At 44.4% G+C, this 21,161-nt stretch overlaps 1 protein-coding gene across 1 annotated transcript in view; it reads right to left on the minus strand.

Annotated features, from left to right (window-relative positions):
* Positions 1-1,407: 1,407 nt before the first annotated feature.
* The window catches only part of LOC115082324 (atrial natriuretic peptide receptor 2-like), a 112,773-nt gene continuing 93,019 nt past the window's right edge, over positions 1,408-21,161 (minus strand). The window contains exons 12-15 of the mRNA XM_029586557.1: positions 18,464-18,638; positions 16,842-16,940; positions 16,295-16,386; positions 1,408-5,607 (exon numbers count right to left, since the gene is read on the minus strand). Coding sequence (XP_029442417.1) covers positions 5,545-5,607; positions 16,295-16,386; positions 16,842-16,940; positions 18,464-18,638 — 429 coding nt within the window. The 3' untranslated portion in view covers positions 1,408-5,544. The remainder of the gene's footprint in view (positions 5,608-16,294; positions 16,387-16,841; positions 16,941-18,463; positions 18,639-21,161) is intronic.

A 21,161-nucleotide genomic window follows, 5' to 3' on the forward strand; every position in this document is an offset into this window, starting at 1 on the left:
CTTTTATTGTATCTAAACAAAATATTTTGCCCTATCTTAGATACTTATATTTACAACCTTTGACTGAGAGGATAAAATATATTTACAGATAGATTTCTTCTCAAACATATCGTAGAAATCTCATTGTAAAAAGCACAATCAAAAATAAACACTTAAAAGTCCCTGCCTCTGAGGTACAGTAAAAACCACTCTCTGAGGCCTGAACACTCCACGGATCCAGCAAATGGGGTGGGTTGGAGGGATAATGGTTTTCAGAGTTCCAGTTTCCCTAAGAAAAGTAGGATTGTAATTCTCAGCACGCAATAGGGCAAAAGCAGGACTGGCTCAAGCCGATAACTTGAGGCTATCTGGTGACCCATTATCTCAGCTCATTGTGGAGCAATGTAATAAGCTATGCATTAAAACCATGTGCACCATTTCTTAATGCCTGTACTTTCAAAGGTTTAGCTCCCAAGCAGTAAACTGGTATTGTAATGATATACCAGGAGTTTAAAAATATGCACACAGCACACACAGCATTCAGTTAAAAATGGCACTCAGCTTTTTGCTTAAGCTGAGGCTCACATTTTACCTCGGGAGAGGTTATTTTTTTTTTTTTTTTTTTTACCAGAAATTAAGCTTTGTGCACGCACAAATCAGGTTTTATTTTATTTAACATTTCTGTGCATAATCAGGTTTTATGTGCAGAAAAAAGGATTTACTGTCTGTACAGAAAGCCAATTTGTGCACAAAGCACAATTTCTGCATATCCATACTGATCCCCGCACCATGAAGTCCAGTTTCAGCCCCGCAGACTAACACTGAGTACAGGAACTTTACCCTCTGACCAGGACTTGAATTTCCAGTGATAAGAATATATAGGTTAAGCCTACCCACCTTCTGCATTGAGGGTTTATAGCTAATGCCATCATTAACATGGGATTTCCATAGAGGTGTGCTAATTTGTGCACATATGCTAAAGCGTGGTTGTGCGCAAAACTCCTCGTTAAATCTGGACAAAAATGTGCGTAGAACGGCTCACTAGCAAGTGTGTACAGACTAGCACAATTTATTGCATTGGCCCCTAATCTTTCTGTGCAAACTCTTTCTAGTAATGTGCAGTAACCATCTGTGAACCCTGGCTGCACGTTGGGGTTAAATTGCTGTGAATATTCTCTGATGAATCAGAGAGCAAGAAATGGCACCTCGTGGAGTGTCTCTTTAGTTCACCGGTGGTAATATTATGGCTAAGAGTTCCTTGTTGCAAGGTTTGGAGAGTGCAGCCCCTCACTAGGGATTAACAGAAATGACACCTGTGAAACCCTGAAACTAAGGGATGGGAAACAAGGCTTGCTGTACAAGGGTTCTGTGCCGTTTTCATGTCTGTGAATCGAATGATGCCTTCAGACCAAAGATGATAACCTGCTGAAAGTTAAAATGATAATATCCTATTTTTTTTTTTTTTTTTTTTTAAAGATGAGACCATTATTTTTGGTATCAGCATTGAGAAAAGAGATCAAGGTTTTACTGATTATTCTGTATACAAGATCTTTGGAATGCAAGTTAAAAATTAAAAATTATCACAGCAAAAATGAATCTTCTCTCTGTATTTGTACTTAATTTTGAATGTTTTACAAAGTGGAAATGAACTGTGTAAATGGGAATTAACTGAAGATACAAAGTCATTAAAAAACTGTTTCAACTCCTGCATCAGAGTTTTTCACATTGAGGAACTCCCAGAGTGCTTCAAAACAGAGTTGAACCTCGGTTGTCCTAACTGAGCTCTGACTATAAAACTACATTTTTGTTTATTATTATTTGCCCTACTTCATGTTCTGCTGGGAATAAAAATGGCTGGCAATCAACCAGAAAGTGGCTGAGAGTTGTGTCTGACTGGGCAACCTGACTAAAGTTTATACTGTTTTATAATTAGTTGGTTAGTAATTTTTTGCAGCAATCTGTATTTAATGTAATTGTCCAGCAACCTGTTTGAAACTGTTGATCTAACAAATGCAAGTGCAGTGTGGAGACCCCCAACCCTTTACATACACCCACTGGAAGAATTTACGCTCCTTGTGAACATTTCCAAATGGTAGGAGTCTCCCTCTGTTGGAACTTGGTTTCCACCCCACCTCTATAGCCTCTGAATTCCTGTAATCCTTATTCTGCTTCTTTTTTATTATTTTTTTAGGACATTAAAACAAGTCTGCAATGAGATTAAAACCAGGGCTGGCTCAGCTGTCTCTGAATCCTTCTATAATTCTAACCTTTGTGCTCAATAGAATAGGCAAAGTAGTGCGCATATTTGGGCAGCAAGGTGAATATTAATATCATAATTTAATTGTGGGTCTTTCTGTTTGTAACATTCTCTTTATCTTGATGTAATGTTTAATATGGTTGATAACAGAAATGTAGAAAGAACAGGCCCAAGGGGACTTGGTTTGTGTAATTTGTTTTTACAAACTTTTAGATGTACTGTCAATCCTCTTCTTCCCAGTGATATGTGTACAAGTTATCAGAAGACCAGAGATGTGACAATCAGTTGGTCCTGTGGTGTTCTGACATGGTTGTTTTTGTTGTAGCCTATAAGAAAACTAACCCCAGAATGGCACACAGCCACGCACAGCATCCAATTACAACAGCACTGACTGTACCACCCAAAACGACCAACTAAAAACAGGGCCAACTGTTCCACATGTCTACAAACCACAGTGCAACTGGCTTTCACAGATTAACAAACCACAACATGGCCAACTATCCCACACATCAGTTAACTGTAACACAGCCAACTGTTTCATACATACCGACCAAATGAAACATAGTTGACTGTTCCACATTTCATCAATCAGCCACAACAAAGCCAACTGTTCTACACTTCATCCACTACCACACCCTGGCTGGCTGTTCCACACTCTCACTAACCAACCACAATAAGGCCAGCTGTTCTACATATCAACCAAACATAACACAGCCAAATGTTCCACACACAGTGACCAACTGCAACATGGCCAACTGTTCAACACATCAACTAGTTGCAATGTAGGTGAATATTCTGCACACTAATCAACCACAACAGGGCCAACTGTTACATATACCAGTCAGCTGCAACATAGCTGATTTTTCCATAGGTCAATCAACAGCAGCATGACTGACTGTCCTAAATCAATTAACTGCAACACAGCCAACTATTCCATAAACAACTAACCACAGTAAGGCTGACGGTTTCACACCTACCAACCAATCACAATAGAGCTGATTTTTTAGCACCTCAACCAAGTCTAACACAGTTGACAGTTCCACCTACCACCATCCTTTGCAAGACAGACGGTTCTGCATATAAATAAACCACCTAGGAGCCAATGTTCAGTCTATAAACACATTGTCACAAGACTGACTGTATACACGACTGTAAACTCGTTCCATATGGAAGCCGACCATTCCATAAGTCACTGCTCTTTCAGCAGTTCATAGAAATAAACCACTAGCAATAACTTATCAGAAACATGGGATAACCTGCATGAAGCAGCAGTTACTAACAGAAGAAACTTGCTGGGCAGACATGGACTATCATTACTATGTTACTATATAAGGGGATTAACAATCTCGCCTCAAACCAATGAAAACTCTCTGGTTTATGCTCTCTGAGTCTCTGAGACTCCCTCTCCCTATGCTATGAAGGAAAAAGGTGGATATCTTCCAGGAAGAGGGACACTGGAAGGAAGAAAAAGCAGTAAATAGAAATGCAAACATCAGTATGCCAGTCGTCTGCCATGTGTAGTGTGTAAGAGATGAAGGATGATATCATAAGGCAGCTCAAATCACTGCAGGGAAAGAGGCCCCAAGTCTAAAAGAGACCATCGTGAAGAAGACGACTTGAGTAATCAAACTAAGAAGACTTCACAGAGCGTGGTCCATCAGACCGTGTTGCTCTTTGATACACATGCCAGGACATATTGACTGAAGGCAATCTACTCTTAGGTACACCCGTGCCAGTTGCTGGAGGTGGGGCTGGTTTGGGGACCAAGGCAAAGGGAATGGAACATAGCTTATTCATATGCTACGTTTCCTAAAGTTTCAAACATGCATATCCTGAATACTACAAGATTTCAGCTCTTCATGAAATACATCAATGCAAAAAACATCACTGTGGATTCCCATTCTGTTTTATTTTTGTTGATACGCCTGCTGATTCCACTATTCCAATGCAGCTGATGTCTATCTTTTCCTGTCCAGTGCATACTTTTGCCTCTCCCCTTAATCTTCTGCTTGTCCCAGCACACAGAGCAATGGGACAGCAATGGGACTGACAGGAGTGGCAGAGATGGTGTCTCTGGAGGAAGACACAACTGAACAGAGGATAATGCTTCAAATAGCACAGCTAAATGGAGAATGCTATTGCACAGTGGGTGTAGCTGTTACACATAGAGACAGATACAGATTTTAGGAATGGCACATCTAGAGCAAGGATGTTTCAGAAAAGGCAGAGCTAGATGTAGTGGGTTTTAAGAGGGAGAAAGTTAAAAGAGAAATATTTCAGGAAGGGCACAGCTGGTAGGATAGTTGTAATTCAGGGACTGCACAGCTGGATAGAGGTATATTTTAGGAAAGGCACAGCTGGATGGCCAAGGATCTATCAAGAAAGGCACAGCTTTTGGATAGACAAAGTTGGGTTAGAACAGCACATCTGTAGAGGTAAACCTCAATGAACATGTTCTTGGGAGGGGAATGCTGGAGAGAAGTGTATTTTAAAAAGGCACAAATGGAGGGACAGAGTAAGGGAAAATCATGAAGGAGAATGATGGATGAAGAAAGGTGAATACAGATCAGCTGGATGGGAAAGGCTATATCAAAAAGGGCACAGTTGGATGGGGGAGCATGGTACTCAGCTGGGTGTCCTCTTCTCCCCCACCATGGTTATTTGTCCAGCCTTCCTCATCCAGCCCAGATTTCTGAAATGTTTGCCCTTTCAGGGATCTCTTGGAGCAATATCCTCATCTGTTTGATACACATTGTCACTATTCGACCTGCACCTGGGACTCTGGGGAATCTGTCCTATCAGTTCGGTCTTCAGAAGATATTACGGGAGTGCAGGCGTTGAGGCTTCCTTGGTGTTATTGCTTGAAACGGAAGATTTCTATAATGCTGCATCCAGCTATAGCACTACAGAAATAAGTAGTAGTAGCAGTAGTAGCAGTAAAAAGGCTGCTGGGTCCAGCACTGTACAGTAATCCAGGTAAGGGTGTGTGAAAGATGAACAGATTCTGCCCAATGGTGGACTTCCTGCAGCCAGGGTATCACTCCAGTGTATGAGTGTGTATGCGCTCTGTCCTCCACTGTTGTGTGCACAGGTTCTCGGTTTTGCTGTAGTCTCTCCTGATGCAGTTACCTAGAAATGGATGTTTGAGATGAAAGAGAAGCGCCTCCTGCGGTGGGCGGTAGTGTTTCCGTAATAAACCGCTGGAGGAAGAGCAAGCTGCAACCCCTGCATCTTCAGAAGGTCTTCTCAAGTCCCTGGAGCAGCAAACCCATACAGACTGAAAAAAAGATATTTATCAAACATGTTCATCAGATGATGTCCTCCTCCGGCTGCTCCCCCAGAAGCCAGTATGTCCTCACTTTGCCTTTTCCCTGAAACAGATACAACAAGGCAGCCTTCAGAAAATATGACACAATATGATTCATCTATTTGACTGAGTACAGCTCTGGACAGAGCTTCAGTTTAAATTTACCATACACAGCTAGTGGAATGAATATGGGGGCTTAAGAGCACCTTGCTCCTCCCTTTGTATAGAAACACATAATATGACAGCAGATAAAAGCCACATGGCTCATCTAGTCTGCCCATCCATATCTCCTGCTCAGCTTTTCAATCCTTTCCTCTCAAAGAACATCTATGCTTCTCCCATGCTTTCTTATAGTCTGATACTGTCCTTGTCTCTACCACCCTCCACAGGGGATGCTATTTTGAAGCAAGGAAGAACATAAGAACATGCCATACTGGGTCAGACCAAAGGTCCATCAAGCCCAGCATCCTGTCTCCAACAGTGGCCAATCCAGGCCATAAGAACCTGGCAGGATCCCAAGGGGTAGAGAGATCCCAAGCAGCTTATCCCAGGAATAAGCAGAGGATTTCCCTAAGCCACCTTAATAATTATCAATGGTCTTTTACTCCAGGAATTGTCCAATCTTTTTTAAATGCAGCTAATCTAATAGCTTTTCTCCGGCAACAAATTCTAGAGCTTAGTTATGTGTTGAATAAAAAAATATTTTCTCTTATTTGTTTTTAAATGTATCACCTAGTAACTTCATTGTGTCTCCTCTAGTCTTTGTACTCTTCGAAAGAGTAAACAGCTGATTAACATTTACTTGTTCCACTTCATCTCCCTTCAGCCATCTCTTCTCCAAGCTGAAGAGTCCTACCTTACCTCTTTAGTCTTTCCTCATAGGGGAATCATTCCATCCCCTTTATTATTTTGGTCTCCCTTTTCTGCACCTTTTCTAATTCTACTATATCCTTCTTGAGATGTGGTGACCAGAACTGCACACAAGACTCAAGATGAGGTTGCACCATGGAGCGATACAGAGGCATTATGATATTCTCTGTTTTATTCTCAATTCCTTCCCTAATAATCCCCAGCACTCTATTTGCTTTCTTGGCTGCTGCTGCACACAATGCTCATTGTATGGTTTCTCTATGGAGCGATACAGAGGCATTATGATATTCTCTGTTTTATTCTCCATTCCTTTCCTAATAATCCCCAGCACTCTATTTGCTTTCTTGGCTGCTGCTGCACACAATGCTCATTGTATGGTTTCTCTATGGAGCGATACAGGGACATTATGATATTCTCTGTTTTATTCTCCATTCCTTTCCTAATAATCCCCAGCACTCTATTTGCTTTCTTGGCTGCTGCTGCACACAATGCTCATTGTATGGTTTCTCTATGGAGCGATACAGAGGCATTATGATATTCTCTGTTTTATTCTCCATTCCTTTCCTAATAATCCCCAGCACTCTGCTTTCTTGGCTGCTGCTGCACACAATGCTCATTGTATGGTTTCTCTATGGAGCGATACAGGGACATTATGATATTCTCTGTTTTATTCTCCATTCCTTCCCTAATAATCCCCAGCACTCTATTTGCTTTCTTGGCTGCTGCTGCACACAATGCTCATTGTATGGTTTCTCTATGGAGCGATACAGAGGCATTATGATATTCTCTGTTTTATTCTCCATTCCTTTCCTAATAATCCCCAGCACTCTATTTGCTTTCTTGGCTGCTGCTGCACACAATGCTCATTGTATGGTTTCTCTATGGAGTGATACAGGGACATTATGGTATTCTCTGTTTTATTCTCCATTCCTTTCCTAATAATCCCCAGTGCTCTATTTGCTTTCTTGGCTGCTGCTGCACACAATGCTCATTGTATGGTTTCTCTATGGAGTGATACAGAGGCATTATGATATTCTCTGTTTTAGTCTCCAGTCCTTCCTAATAATCCCTAGCACTCTACTTTCTTGGCTGCTGCTGCACACTGAGCAGACGATTTCAATGTATTTTCAACGATGACACCTAGATCCTTTTCCTGCATGGTAACTCCTATTGTGAAACCTTGTATTTGTAGATATAATTTGGATTAGTTTTCCCTTAATCCATCACTTTGCACTTGTACATATTACATTTAATTTGCCATTTGCATGCCCAGCCTCCCAGTTTTGCAAGGTCCTCTTGCAATTTCTCACAATCCTCTTGTGATTTAACAACTTTCTATAATTTTGTGTCATCATCAGAATAGATCACCTCCCTCATCTCCATTTCCAGGACATTTATAAGCATATTAAAAAGCATCGGTCCCAGAATAGATCCCTGGGGCACCCACTATTCACCTTTCTCCATTGGGAAAATGTAGCACTACTCTCTGTTTTCTATCATTTATCCAGTTCACAATCACAAAAGCACATTGCCACTTATCCCATGACTTTTTTAAATTTCCTAATAATTCTCTCATGAGGGACTTATCAGCTGGCTCACCTTTATCCACAGGTTTATTTACACTTTAAAAAAAAAATGTAGCAGATCGGTGAAGCAGGACCTACCTTGGCTAAATCAGTGTTGGCTTTTTCCCATTAAACTATGCTTATCTATATGTTCAGCAATTTTGTTCTTTATGTTAGTTTCTTCCTGGCACAAACCATGCTGCTGGCCCTTGCAACATTTTAAGATTGAAGCAAATAATTAATTTAGTCTGTCTGCTATAGCATTGTCATCCCTAAGTGCTCCTTTTACCCCTTGATCATCTAATGGCCCAACCTACTCCCTCGCAGGCTTTTTACTTTGAATGTACCTGAAAAAGTATTTATTATGAGTTTTTGCTTCCAAGGGAAGCTTCTTTTCAAATTATCTCATGCTAGTTCCTGTTTTCTTCATTCAGATCCCTTTTCCATTTCTTGAAAGATGTTCTTTTATCTATTATAGTCTCTCTCATCTCACCTTTTGACAATGCTGATAGTCGTTTAGCTTTCCCTCTGTTTCTAATGAGTGGAATATTTTTTTATTAATTTATTTAATTTTATATACCGGCAACCGTTTGCACATCGTGCCGGTTTACAGATAACTTATAACAAGGATATATATAGGCAAAGCCTTTACAAGGAACATAGTGTAACCTAAAACATAGTAACAGATCAATAACTAGATAAATAGGGGAGGGAGGGGAGGGGGTGATCGAGACAAAGGAGGGGGCAGGGGGGGTGAAGACGGAAACATGAGGAGAAAATATGTACAAGGAAACAATGAACAAGTGGTATGTACATAGGTTGTGTGCAATATTTGAAAAAGCACAAGGGCAACAGTGAAAGGGGTAAGAAGATATGTACGGTGCTAATAAGTGATAATTTATTGTGTGCATGATGTTAAGTGAGGGGTTTGTGGTTGTCTTGAGGGGATGGGTGTGGGTCTGGTCTGGGCTTCCAAGATGGTATTTCTAAACAGCATCCAGATGTAAACTCAAACTGCAGCTGCTTCTTTCAGTTTTTTCTTAAGTATTTTTTTCCTTTGATTATAGTTATGTTTTAAAAAGTTAAATGTTGTTGAGATAGATTTCTTTAGTGTCCGCCCTCCAGTAATTAAGTCAAATTTGATGATGTTGTGATCACTATTGCCAAGTGGCTTTATCAACACTGTTACCTCTGACATCAAATCTTGTGTTTCACTAAGGACTAGGTCTAAAATAGTTTCCTCTTTTATTGGTTCTTGAGCCAAAGATCCGTGAAGCAGTTATTTATTTCTTCTAGGAACTTTACTTCTCTCAGGACAGCAGGATGTTAGTCCTCACATGTGGGTGACATCATCGATGGAACCCTATCACAGAACACTTTTGTCAAAGTTTCTAGAACTCTGACTGGCACACTGAGCATGCCCAGCATGTTACTAACCCTGCATTCAGCAGGGGTCCTCCTTCAGTCTCTTTTTTTCCATACAGCAGTTGCCTCGCTTTTCTCAGGAGCTCTGTGAGAATTTCTCACAACTTTTTTCCTCACTGAACTTTTCTTAAAAATTTCAAAACTTTCCCCATCCTGGGGTGCCCCATCAACCGTCGACCTCTGCTAGCGCCAGTAAGTTTTACCTCGTTCTTTGCGGTTGGTTCCCGACGGTACTCTCATCGGTGCTCGATGACCACCGACTGCACGCCATGCTTATTTTTTAAAAAAATGGCGACCGGTTTTCGGAAGTGCCCTGAGTATTCGAGGACTATGTCCATTACAGACCCGCATGACATCTGCGTTTTATGCTTGGGGCCTTCCCACGACGTCCAACTGTGTACCAGTTGTGCCCAAATGACTCTGAAAGGCCCCCGGGCCCGCTTAGAAAAAATGGAACACCTTTTCAAATCTAAGCGCTCGTCTCTGTCTACTCCGACCAAATGTACACTGAGTTGGAAGCATCGGGATATCGGGGAACGGCCTTCACCAGCATCATTATGCTCAAAGGCCTCAACATCATCGTCCTCGGCACCGGAGAAGAACCGGGCCAAGCACCGAGAAAGCACTGTCATCGACACCAACGAGAATTTTATTCGGGATCGGGCACTGAAAAACCATCGACATTGTTGGAACCAACAGTTCCACTGGTGAACAGAAAAACTGATACTTCCTACCTGGTTCAATAAGCTCCAGGATTCCAGAAAAGCCAGCTCCCTCACCACTCCTTAGAGGTCGAATCCGCTCAGAAGAAGGCTAAGAGGTCCCGCCCTCATTCTTCTCCCTCTCCTGGCAAAGAACAGAAATCCTTGGATGCCTTCGGGCGTAGGGTGTTCCACAGTTCTATGTTGATGGCACGCATAGCAGCCTACCAGCTATACATGACACAATATTCTAGAAACCTCTGGAAACAAGTTCAGGATTTCTTTGAATCCCTACCGGAGTTTCAAGGAGGATTGAATTCCAACCTCTAGAAGAGCCTTGATGCTGGAAACACGAGGTCAGAGCTGATTTTGATACCTTCGAGACTGCCTCCAGAGTGTCAACAGCAGGTATAAATGCCAGATGCTGGGCATGGCTGAAATCTTCAGACTTACGTCAAGAAGTCCAGGACAGGTGAGCAGACCTTCCATGCACAGGGGATAATTTGGAGAGAAAATCCAGAAATCAGTTGTGCAACTCAAAGACCATCATGAGACATTGCGCCAACTATCTACTCTTCCCTCTGACTTTTTGTCTACCACCAAAAGGCAGTTCAGATGGGAACCCAAGAGGGTAACCTATAAAACCTGTAGGTATTACCCTCCTCCATCCCAGACTCGACCAACCAGACTCTAACAAAAAGGTCAGCCTTGTCAGCACAGGCCTCCGAAAGCCCAACCAGCTCCTCAGACTGGTCCTGCATTGGGGTTTTGACTCCCTTCTAGAGAAAAGCAGTCAACCCCCGCCTCCAACAATATTTCCTGTGGGAGGCCACTTGTGCCACTTTGCCAACATATGACGCTCAATTACAGTGGACCAATGGGTCATTTTTGTGGTTGCCCATGATTACCATCTAAACTTCTTTATACTATCACCGGACTCTCCACCACGTCTGGCGTGGAATCTACCCAACCATACTCCACTCCTTGAGGCAGAATTCTCCACCCTTCTGCAGTCCAATGCTGTAGAACTGGTTCCCCGACTGCAGCGAGGAAAAGGGTTCTACTCCGATATTTTCTAATTCCAAAAAAGTCAGGCGGCATTCGTCCTATACTGGACCTTTGTGTCCTAAACAAACATGTCTGCAAGGAAAAGTTCAGAATGGTAACCTTGGGCACCATGCTCCCTCTCCTACAACAGGGAGATTGGCTCTGCTCTCTAGATCTTCAGGAGGTGTATGCCCATATAGCCATAACCCCTCCTCATCGAAAATACCTCAGATTCTTAGTCGGCCATAGGCATTTCCAATACTGAGTGCTACTGTTTAGCCTAGCGTCAGCACCCCATGTGTTTACAAAATGCTTCTCAGTAGTAGCAGCTTACCTACGACAATGCAGTATCCACATCTATCCGTGTCTAGACGATTGGCTGCTCAGAGGTCCATCCAAGGAGGTAGTACTTCAATCCCTCTGTCTCACTATACAACTGCTACAGTTCTTGGGGTTTTTCATAAACTATCCCAAGTCAAATCTGACTCCATCACGCACCTTCTTGTTCATCGGAGCGGATCTAAACACCATTCAAGCCAAAGCGTTCCTCCCAAAGGGCCAAGCATGCACATTGCCAACCTTAGCCAAAGCAGTACAGACTCGCCGAACCACTACAGCTCGTCATCTACAAACCTTGCTAGGTGACATGGCATCTACGGTTTATGTTACCCCAATGGCTTGATTAGCCATGAGAGTTACACAATGGACTTTAAAGTCCCAGTGGTCCCAATCACATTAACATATGTCCCATATTGTCCACGTCACCAGCCAGCTTCATCTCTCACTAGCTTGGTGGATAAAGGAGTCCAATCTTCAGATAGGACTACCTTTTCAACCTCCAGAACCTCAGATTACACTAACAACAGATGCCTCCAACCTGGGTTGGGGAGCCCAAGTCAACAACCTGCAAACCCAGGGAACCTGCACCACAGCGAAAGCAAAGCACCAGATACATTTTATGGAGCTCAGGGCAGTACAATATGCCCTCTTCGCTTTTCAGGATTGCCTGTCCAACAAGGTAATCCTAATTCAAACAGACAACCAGGTAGTGATGTGGTACTTCAACAAACAAGGTGGCACAGGCTCTAACCTGCTATGCCAGGAGGCAGTGCAGATCTGGGCCTGGGCTCTCTCCCATTCCATGCTACTGAGAGCAACCTACCTGGCAGGCGTGGACAATGCGATGGCGGACAATCTTAGCCGGACATTTCATCCCCATGAATGGTCCCTAGATTCCACTGTAGGAAACCAAATTTTCCACCAGTGGGGCCACCCGCACATAGTCTTCTTTGCGTCACTTCACAACCGCAAGGTAGACAACTTTTACTCTCTTCACCACAGCTGCAGACACCACCGAGGGATGCCTTCGCCCACTCATGGACAATGGGTCTGCTCTATGCCTACCCTCCACTTCCACTCATCAGCAAGACTCTTGTGAAGTTGCAACAAGACCGAGGCACAATGATCCTCATAGTCTTTCAATGACTGTGGCAGTTTTGGCTGCCCATCCTACGCGACCTCTCAGTCCAGCATCCAATTCGCCTGGGCACAGATCCAACTCTAATAACGCAGAACAATGGACTGTTGCGTCATCCGAACCTCCACTCCCTGTCTCTGACAGCATGGATGTTGAAAGGTTTATACTACAATCCCTTAACCTTTCTGACAATGTCTCCCAGGTCCTCATAGCTTCATGAAAGCCTTCTACTAGGAAATCTTATTGTTCCAAATGGAAAATATTCTCCTTGTGGTGCACGACAAGGGAAATAGATCTCTTTTCCTGCCCCACAACAAGGTTCCTGGACTACTTCTGGTACCTCTCGGAGTCTGGCCTACAAACTTCCTCCATCTGAGTGTATGTCAGCGCCATAGCCGCTTACCACAAAGGTGTAGGAGATGCCCCGATCTCGACGCAACCCCTGGTAGGGTGCTTTATGAGAGGCTTACTACAACTGAAACCTCCACTGCATCCTCCGGTTCCTGCATGGGAACTCAATGTTCTGCTAGCATGGCTTATGCGACCTCCGTTCGAGCCCCTGCACTCCTGTGAGCTACGTCATCTCACTTGGAAAGTGCTCTTTCTACTTTAACATCAGCTCGCAGAGTCAGTGAGCTACAGGTGCTGGTAACATACTCACCTTATACAAAATTTCTCCACGATCGTGTGGTACTCCACACTCACCCTAAATTCTTGCCTAAGGTTGATTGATTTCCACTTGAATCAGTCCATAATGCTGCCCACATTTTTTGCAAAACCTCACTCACACCCAGGTGATCTTGCCCTGCATTCCTTGGACTGTAAACATGTGATCGCTTTTTATTTGGACTGCACTGCAGCCCACAGGAAGTCCACCTAACTTTTTATCTCCTTTGATAAAAACAAACTAGGAGTTCCAGTGGGCAAGCAGACCCTGTCCACCTGGCTGGCGGACTGTATTACTACTTTCTGCTACCAACAAGCAGGCCTTCCGCTACAGGGACACGTGAAAGCGCATTCAGTCAGAACCATGACAACGTCAGTAGCACATCTCCGTTCTGTACCGATTGCTGACATCTGTAGATATTGCCTCGACAAGGCTGGCAGACAGGATTTAGTCTTTGGCCAGTCTGTCCTACGTAATTTGTTCCCAGTTTAATTACTTAACTTTCTACCTGCGACCCACTGTGAAATTCAGGCTGCCCTTATACCCAACAGCACCCCTGTTGTGCCTACTGCACGTCATTGGGTGCTTTTGGTTCACTCTATTCGAACATCCTGTAGCTCCTCGCTATTCACCCATATGTGAGGACTATCATCCTGCTTGTCCTGGGAGAAAGCAGAGTTGCTTACCTGTAACAGGTGTTCTCCCAGGACAGCAAGATGTTAGTCCTCACGAAACCTGCCTGCCACCCCGCGGAGTTGGGTTCACTTACGTTTTATTATTTTATTTTTCGCTCGTACTTTTTGCTACAAACGAGACTGAAGGGGGACCCCTGCTGGATGCAGGGTTGGTGCCATGCTGGGCATGCTCAGTGTGCCAGTCAGAGTTCTAGAAACTTTGACAAAGGTTTTCTGTGACAGGGCTCCATCGATGATGTCACCCATAGGTGTGGACGAACATCCTGCTTGTCCTGGGAGAACACCTGTTACAGGTAAGCAACTCTGCTCTCTCTAGCATATCCTGATGTGACATTCACTCATTCAATACTGAGTTAATTGAAATCACTCATTATTACAATGCTGCTGATTTTGTTAACATCTCTAATTTCTTTTAGTATTTCATTGTCTGTCTGTTCATTCTGGCAAGGTGGGCGGTAATACACATTCACTGCTATTTTATTTCCCTTTTCACCTAGAATTTCTATCCATAAATATTTAATATTGCATTTTGCTTCCTGCAGAACATTTATTCTTTTTGACTCAATGCCCTCTTTAATATATAGTGCCATCCCTCCACCATTTTGATCTATCCTATCATTTCGATATCCTTCCACCAAGTCTCAAAGCTGCCAATTATATCTACCTCTTCGTAACTCTCTCATCTTATTTTTTAGACTTCTAGCATTTGTATACAGACATTTCAAAGTATGTTCAAAGTATGTTTTATGTTTGTATTAACAAACTGTTTATCAGTTGATAGGGGTAATTTGAAATCTTTCTCCTCTGTCTGCTCTTTCGTTAAAGGTGCCTGATCCCCTTTGGCATTTATTGCAATCTCTCTTCTGGGATGCCCTATTTTTCCTGTTCTCTTACGGGTGGATTTTAAAAGCCCTGCTTGCCGGCGCGCCTATTTTGCATAGGCCGCCGGCGCGCGCAGAGCCCCGGGACGCGCGTAGGTCCCGGGGTTTTTTGAAGGGGGCGTGTCGGGGGCGGGACCGGATGACGCGGCGTTTCGGGGGCGGGATGCAGCGGGACCGGGGGCGGGACCGGGGGCGTGGCGCCGGCCCGGGGGCGTAGTTCAGGCCTCCGGACCAGCCCCTGGGTCGGAAGATGGTGTGCCAGCAGTCTGCTGGCGCGCGTAGATTTACATCTGCTTCTCGCAGGCGTAAATCTAGGGACAAAGGTAAGGGGCGGGGTTTAGATAGGGCCGGGGGGGGGTGGGTTAGGTAGGGGGAGGGAGGGAACGTGAGGGGAGGGTGAAAGAAAGTTCCCTCCGAGGCCGCTCCGATTTCGGAGCGGCCTCGGAGGGAACGGAGGCAGGCTGCGCAGCTCGGCGCGCGCAGGCTGCCCAAAATCGGCAGCCTTGCTCGCGCCGATCCAGGATTTTAGAGGATACGCGCGGCTATGCGCGTATCTTATAAAATCCAGCGTACTTTTGTTTGTGCCTGCTGCGCAAACAAAAGTACGCGATCGCGCTTTTAAAAAAAATCTACCCCTTAGTGTCCTTCAAAGATTCATCATTGCAGACCATGTGCTCCTGAGCGACTGTCAGCTTACCCACCATCATGTAGTTTAAAAGCTGCACTATCTCCTTTTTAGAGGTTAATGCCAGCAGCCTGGTTCCACTCTGGTTAAGGTGGAGCTCATCCTTTCAGAAAAGGCCCCTCCCCTTTCCCCATAATGAAGCCCAGTTCCTATCAAACACCTTTGTCTCATCCACGCATTGAGACTCCGGAGCTCTGCCTGCCTCTGGTGACCTGCACGTGGAACAGGGAGCATTTCAGAGAATGCCACCCTGGAGGTTCTGGATTTCAGCTTCCTACCTAAAAATCTAAAGGGGACACCTTTAGAAGTAAGGTAAAGAAGCATTTTTTTTTTCACTGAAAGAGTGGTGGATGCAAAACAGTATTGGAAGTGAAGAAAGCCTGGGACAACACAAAAGATTGTAAATGCTGGGGAAGTACAGGTAAAGCCAGATATATATATGTTAGTTTAGTAGGATGGCAAATGGGCAAACTTAGAAAGAGTTTTCTCCCATTTTGTGCCTATGGAAGAAATGCTACATACATTTGGTCCTGGATGTTTCTGTGTTTCACCGTATTATAAAACACTTAGGGTTCAGCACTGCACACAGAAACGATAAGAGTCTGACTGTAGGATGAAAGGGAATCAAGAAGTAAAACACTGAATTTTAGGGCCTCGTCAAACCATATCAGGTATCGTGATTGGGAGAAGGACAAGGGGAAAAATGAACCAATGAAATGGCCTGACTACAAAAGTTACCTTCATTTCCACATCTCCGCGCAGCAGCAACTCAAAGCATCCAAATTCATCCAAGACCTCCTTAGTGGTGGACGAGACGTGGATCTTCAATGCTGGATGAAAAACAAAAGTGTGAGGTGGAGGAAGGGGAAGAGCAAGAAAAGTTTCAAAACGCCGTGGAGAAGGAACGTTAAGAAAAAGTGAAAAGACAAAAGCAGAGTTGAAAGAGAAAAAAAGAAAAAATAGCAAGTGAAGCAGAAAGAAAGAAAGGGAGAGATGAGAACAGAGAGAGAGAAAAAATTGGAATGAGAATAAAAAGAAAGTATAAAAAAGGAAATAAATAAAGACGGATTGGGAAAAGACGGTAAGAAAAATGAATACAGGAGAGAGAGTGAAAAGGGGAATAGGTGGAGGAGAGAAGAGAAGAGAGAAACATTAGAATCTCCCTTAATCTGGAGAGGCATAAAGCACACAAAAATGACTCCCATGGAAATAGATCTCTCTAGACCATGAACCAGAGCCTGACTGTTCTTGCTGTTCTTTATGATCCAGTAAAGGATCATCCTACCTTCTCCATTGGACTCCATGCGGGATGCGGTGTTTACTGTATCTCCAAACAGACAGTACCGGGGCATTTTTAACCCAACTACACCAGCACAAACTGGACCTGCAAGGCAACCCAGAGAATGAGTGCGAGAAAGAGACTCAGAAGAGTGGCTCTGGGGTAAGAACAGTGAGGGGACTCTCAGCTAAAGGAAAAGAGGCAGAACAAACTCTGGCGTAAAAGGACAAGGAGGACTCTGAGGTAAGAAGGACTAACAAGATGCTAGAGGAATATCTCAGGTAATATCCAGGTGCTAAAAGGCTCAGGCTACATTAGTTTGCATCCCTGTGTGAATGTGTACGACCTGAGCAGCTCAGGTAACACTCACCTGTATGGATCCCTGTGGGAATGTGTAAGAGGCGAGAGGCTCAGGTGACGCTCACCTGTATGGATCCCTGTGGGAATGTGTAAGAGGCGAGAGGCTCAGGTGACGCTCACTTGTAAGGATCCCTGTGGGAATGTGTAAGAGACGAGAGGCTCAGGTGACGCTCACCTGTATGGATCCCTGTGGGAATGTGTAAGAGGCGAGAGGCTCAGATGACGCTCACCTGTATGGATCCCTGTGGGAATGTGTAAGAAGTGAGAGGCTCAGGCGAAGCTCACCTGTATGGATCCCTGTGGGAATGTGTAAGAGGCGAGAGGCTCAGGCGACGCTCACCTGTATGGATCCCTGTGGGAATGTGTAAGAGGCGAGAGGCTCAGGCGACGCTCACCTGTATGGATCCCTGTGGGAATGTGTAAGAGGCGAGAGGCTCGGGTGATGCTCACCTGTATGGATCCCTGTGTGAATGTATAAGAGGCGAGAGGCTCAGGCAACGTTCACCTGTATGGATCCCTGTGGGAATGTATGAGTGGCTCAGGTGACATTCACCTGTATGGATCCCTGTGGGAATGTGTAAGAGGCGAGAGGCTCAGGCGACGCTCACTTGTATGGATCCCTGTGGGAATGTGTAAGAGGCGAGAGGCTCAGGCGACGCTCACTTGTATGGATCCCTGTGGGAATGTGTAAGAAGCGAGAGGTTCAGGTGATGCTCACCTGTATGGATCCCTGTGGGAATGTGTAAGAGGCGAGAGGCTCAGATGACGCTCACCTGTATGGATCCCTGTGGGAATATGTAAGAAGTGAGAGGCTCAGGTGACGCTCACCTGTGTGGATCCCTGTGGGAATGTGTAAGAGGCGAGAGGCTCAGGTGACGCTCACCTGTAAGGATCCCTGTGGGAATGTGTAAGAGACGAGAGGCTCAGGTGACGCTCACCTGTATGGATCCCTGTGGGAATGTGTAAGAGATGAGAGGCTCAGGTGGCGTTCACCTGTATGGATCCCTGTGGGAATGTGTAAGAGGCGAGAGGCTCAGGTGACGCTCACCTGTAAGGATCCCTGTGGGAATGTGTAAGAGACGAGAGGCTCAGGTGACGCTCACCTGTATGGATCCCTGTGGGAATGTGTAAGAGATGAGAGGCTCAGGTGGCGTTCACCTGTATGGATCCCTGTGGGAATGTGTAAGAGGCGAGAGGCTCAGGTGACGCTCACCTGTATGGATCCCTGTGGGAATGTGTAAAGCGTGAGAGGCTTAGATGACACTAACCTGTATGGATACCTATCCGCAGGCAGAGCTGGTTATTGGGCCGATGTCGGATTTTGAATGTTTTCACGGTCTCCAGCAATGCTAGGGACATCCTGGCAATCTCACGTGCATGGAGCTTCCCGTTCCTTACTGGCAGCCCTGACACCACCATGTAGGCATCTCCTATTGTCTCTACCTACAGAAGGCACAAGACATCACTGCATGATAAAGCCCCATCCAGAGTCTTTTACCCCTCTCTCCTATTAGCAAAGCCCATGGCTTCCTTCTCTAGGATAGCTCATCACCCTTTCTCATCTGTTAGTATAGGCCATTGTCCCTTCCCTAGGACTGCCCGTTACACCCCTCTCCTCTGAATACAGACCATCCTCCTCCCCAGGAAAGCCCGTCCTCCTGTCAGTACACATCATTGTCCCTTCTCCTAGGATTGCTCTTTTCCCTCCCTTTCCTGTTGCAGATATGAGGACATGCAAAGGCCAACATCTAAAAGTATCTTCAGATGCAGGTCTGACCTCTGTGTCACCCAATGATACACTGGTGCCTTAGTGTAACTCTGACACTGGCTGGACATTGAAGGATCTCTCAGTCTTCCAATGACACATTAGTGTAACCCTATTATTGATTGGGAACTGCTTTTGTGTGAGTGAGGGGAGTGGTTGGATAGATTAGAGGGCAGAGCAATTGGTCAGAGTGTATTTTGGAATGATATGAAAAGGGGTACACAATAGGTCTAGTATATGTCAGGGGAGTTGCTTAGCCTGTGGTGGAGGTGGGGGTGTGCTGGGAAGGTAGGGATATCTCAGAGTAGCTGCGGAGAGAGTGCTGGGAGCATGGCAATGCAGGGGTAACTCAGGAGATCTGCTGAACCTGTGTATAAGAGGTTAGGGTAGGGTAGGGATACCTACTGGAAACTGCTGAGCCTGTGGTTGTGGATGGGAAGGAGGATAGGGCAGGAAGGATGGGGAGGATGGGGAGGAGCCGGCTGTCGTGGTACATGTGGGCACCAATGACATAGGAAAATGTGGGAGAGAGGTTCTGGAAGCCAAATTTAGGATTTTAGGTAGGAAGCTGAAATCCAGAACCTCCAGGATGGCATTCTCTGAAATGCTTCCTGTTCCACGTGCAGGTCCCCAGAGGCAGCAGAGCTCCAGAGTTTCAATGCGTGGATGAGACGATGGTGCAAGGAAGAGGGATTCAGCTTTGTAAGGAACTGGGGAAACATTTGGGGAAAGGGGAGACTTTTCTGAAAGGATGGGTTCCACCTTAACCAGAGTGGAACCAAGCTGCTGGCACTAACTTTCAAAAAGGAGATAGAGCAGCTTTTAAACTAGAACAAGGGGGAAAGCCGACAGTCACTCAGCAGTGCATGGTTCAGAGAAATGTAACCTTGAAGGATACTAATGAAACAGGAGAGTTAGGGCATCCCAACAGAGAGGTTCCATTAAAAGCAAACATAGTTCATATGCCTATATGTAAAAAATCACAGAAGAAAATGATTTCCAAATTATCCTTTGGAATGATTTTCCAAATTATATCATATTATGTTAATCGTATGCTTTTGCTCTCTACTCTCCCACTCTGTAAACCCCCTGTTCACTGTAACTTTATCTTCATAGTTAATTGGTTACCCCTTGTTTCAATGTAAACCGGTACGATAAGACACTAGTCTTGGGTATCGGTATATCAAAAGTATTTTAAATAATCCTAAACAACTGAAAAGCAGGTTGTTAAAACAAACACAAAACACACTTTGAAATGTCTGTATGCCAATGCCAGAAGTCTAAGAAGTAAGATGGGAGAGTTAGAGTGTATAGCAGCAAATGAGGAGATTCATATAACTGGCATCACAGAGACTTGGTGGAAGGAAGATAACCAATGGGACAGTGCTATATCAGGGTACAAATTATATCGCAATGATAGGGAGGATCAACTTGGTGGGGGTGTGGCACTTTATGTCCGGAAGGGTATAGAATCCAACAGGATAAAGATCATAGAGGAGACTAAATGCTCAGTAGAATCTATATGGGTAGAAATCCCATGTGTGTTGGGTAAGAGTATCGTGATAGGAGTATACTACCGTCCACCTGGACAAAATGGTCAGACAGATGATGAAATGCTAAGAGAAATCAGGGAAGCAAACCAATTTGGTAGTGCAATAATAATGGGAGATTTCAATGACCACAATAATAGTCAATAGAGTCGTCAAGGTTACCCAAGCAATAATATAGTAATCAAAAGATGGGAACACAATTATCAATGTTACACATAGCCTCCATGAAGGTGTCAGCAAGCCTGTCACTGTGTTTACAGTCGAAACCAGCCAGTCTTCTCTATCATTACCCCAATATCAATTACCCCAATATTGACTGGGTAAATGTAACATCAGGACTTGCTAGAGACATAAAGTTCCTGGATGTAATAAATGATTGCTTCATGGAGCAATTGTTCAGGAACCAACAAGAGAGGGAGCTATTTCAGATTTAATTCTTAAAGGAATGCAGGATTTGGTGAGAGAGGTAATGGTGGTGTGGCCACTTGGCAACAGTGATCATAACATGATGAAATTTAAACTAATAACTGGAAGGGGGACAATAAGTAAATCTGCAGCCCTAACACTAAACTTTCAAAAGGGAAACTTTGATAAAATGAGGAAAATAGTTAGAAAAAAACTGAAAGGTGCAGCTGCAAAGGTTAAAAGTGT

Source organism: Rhinatrema bivittatum, unplaced genomic scaffold, assembly GCF_901001135.1.
Source record: "Rhinatrema bivittatum unplaced genomic scaffold, aRhiBiv1.1, whole genome shotgun sequence".
Lineage (NCBI taxonomy): Eukaryota > Metazoa > Chordata > Amphibia > Gymnophiona > Rhinatrematidae > Rhinatrema > Rhinatrema bivittatum.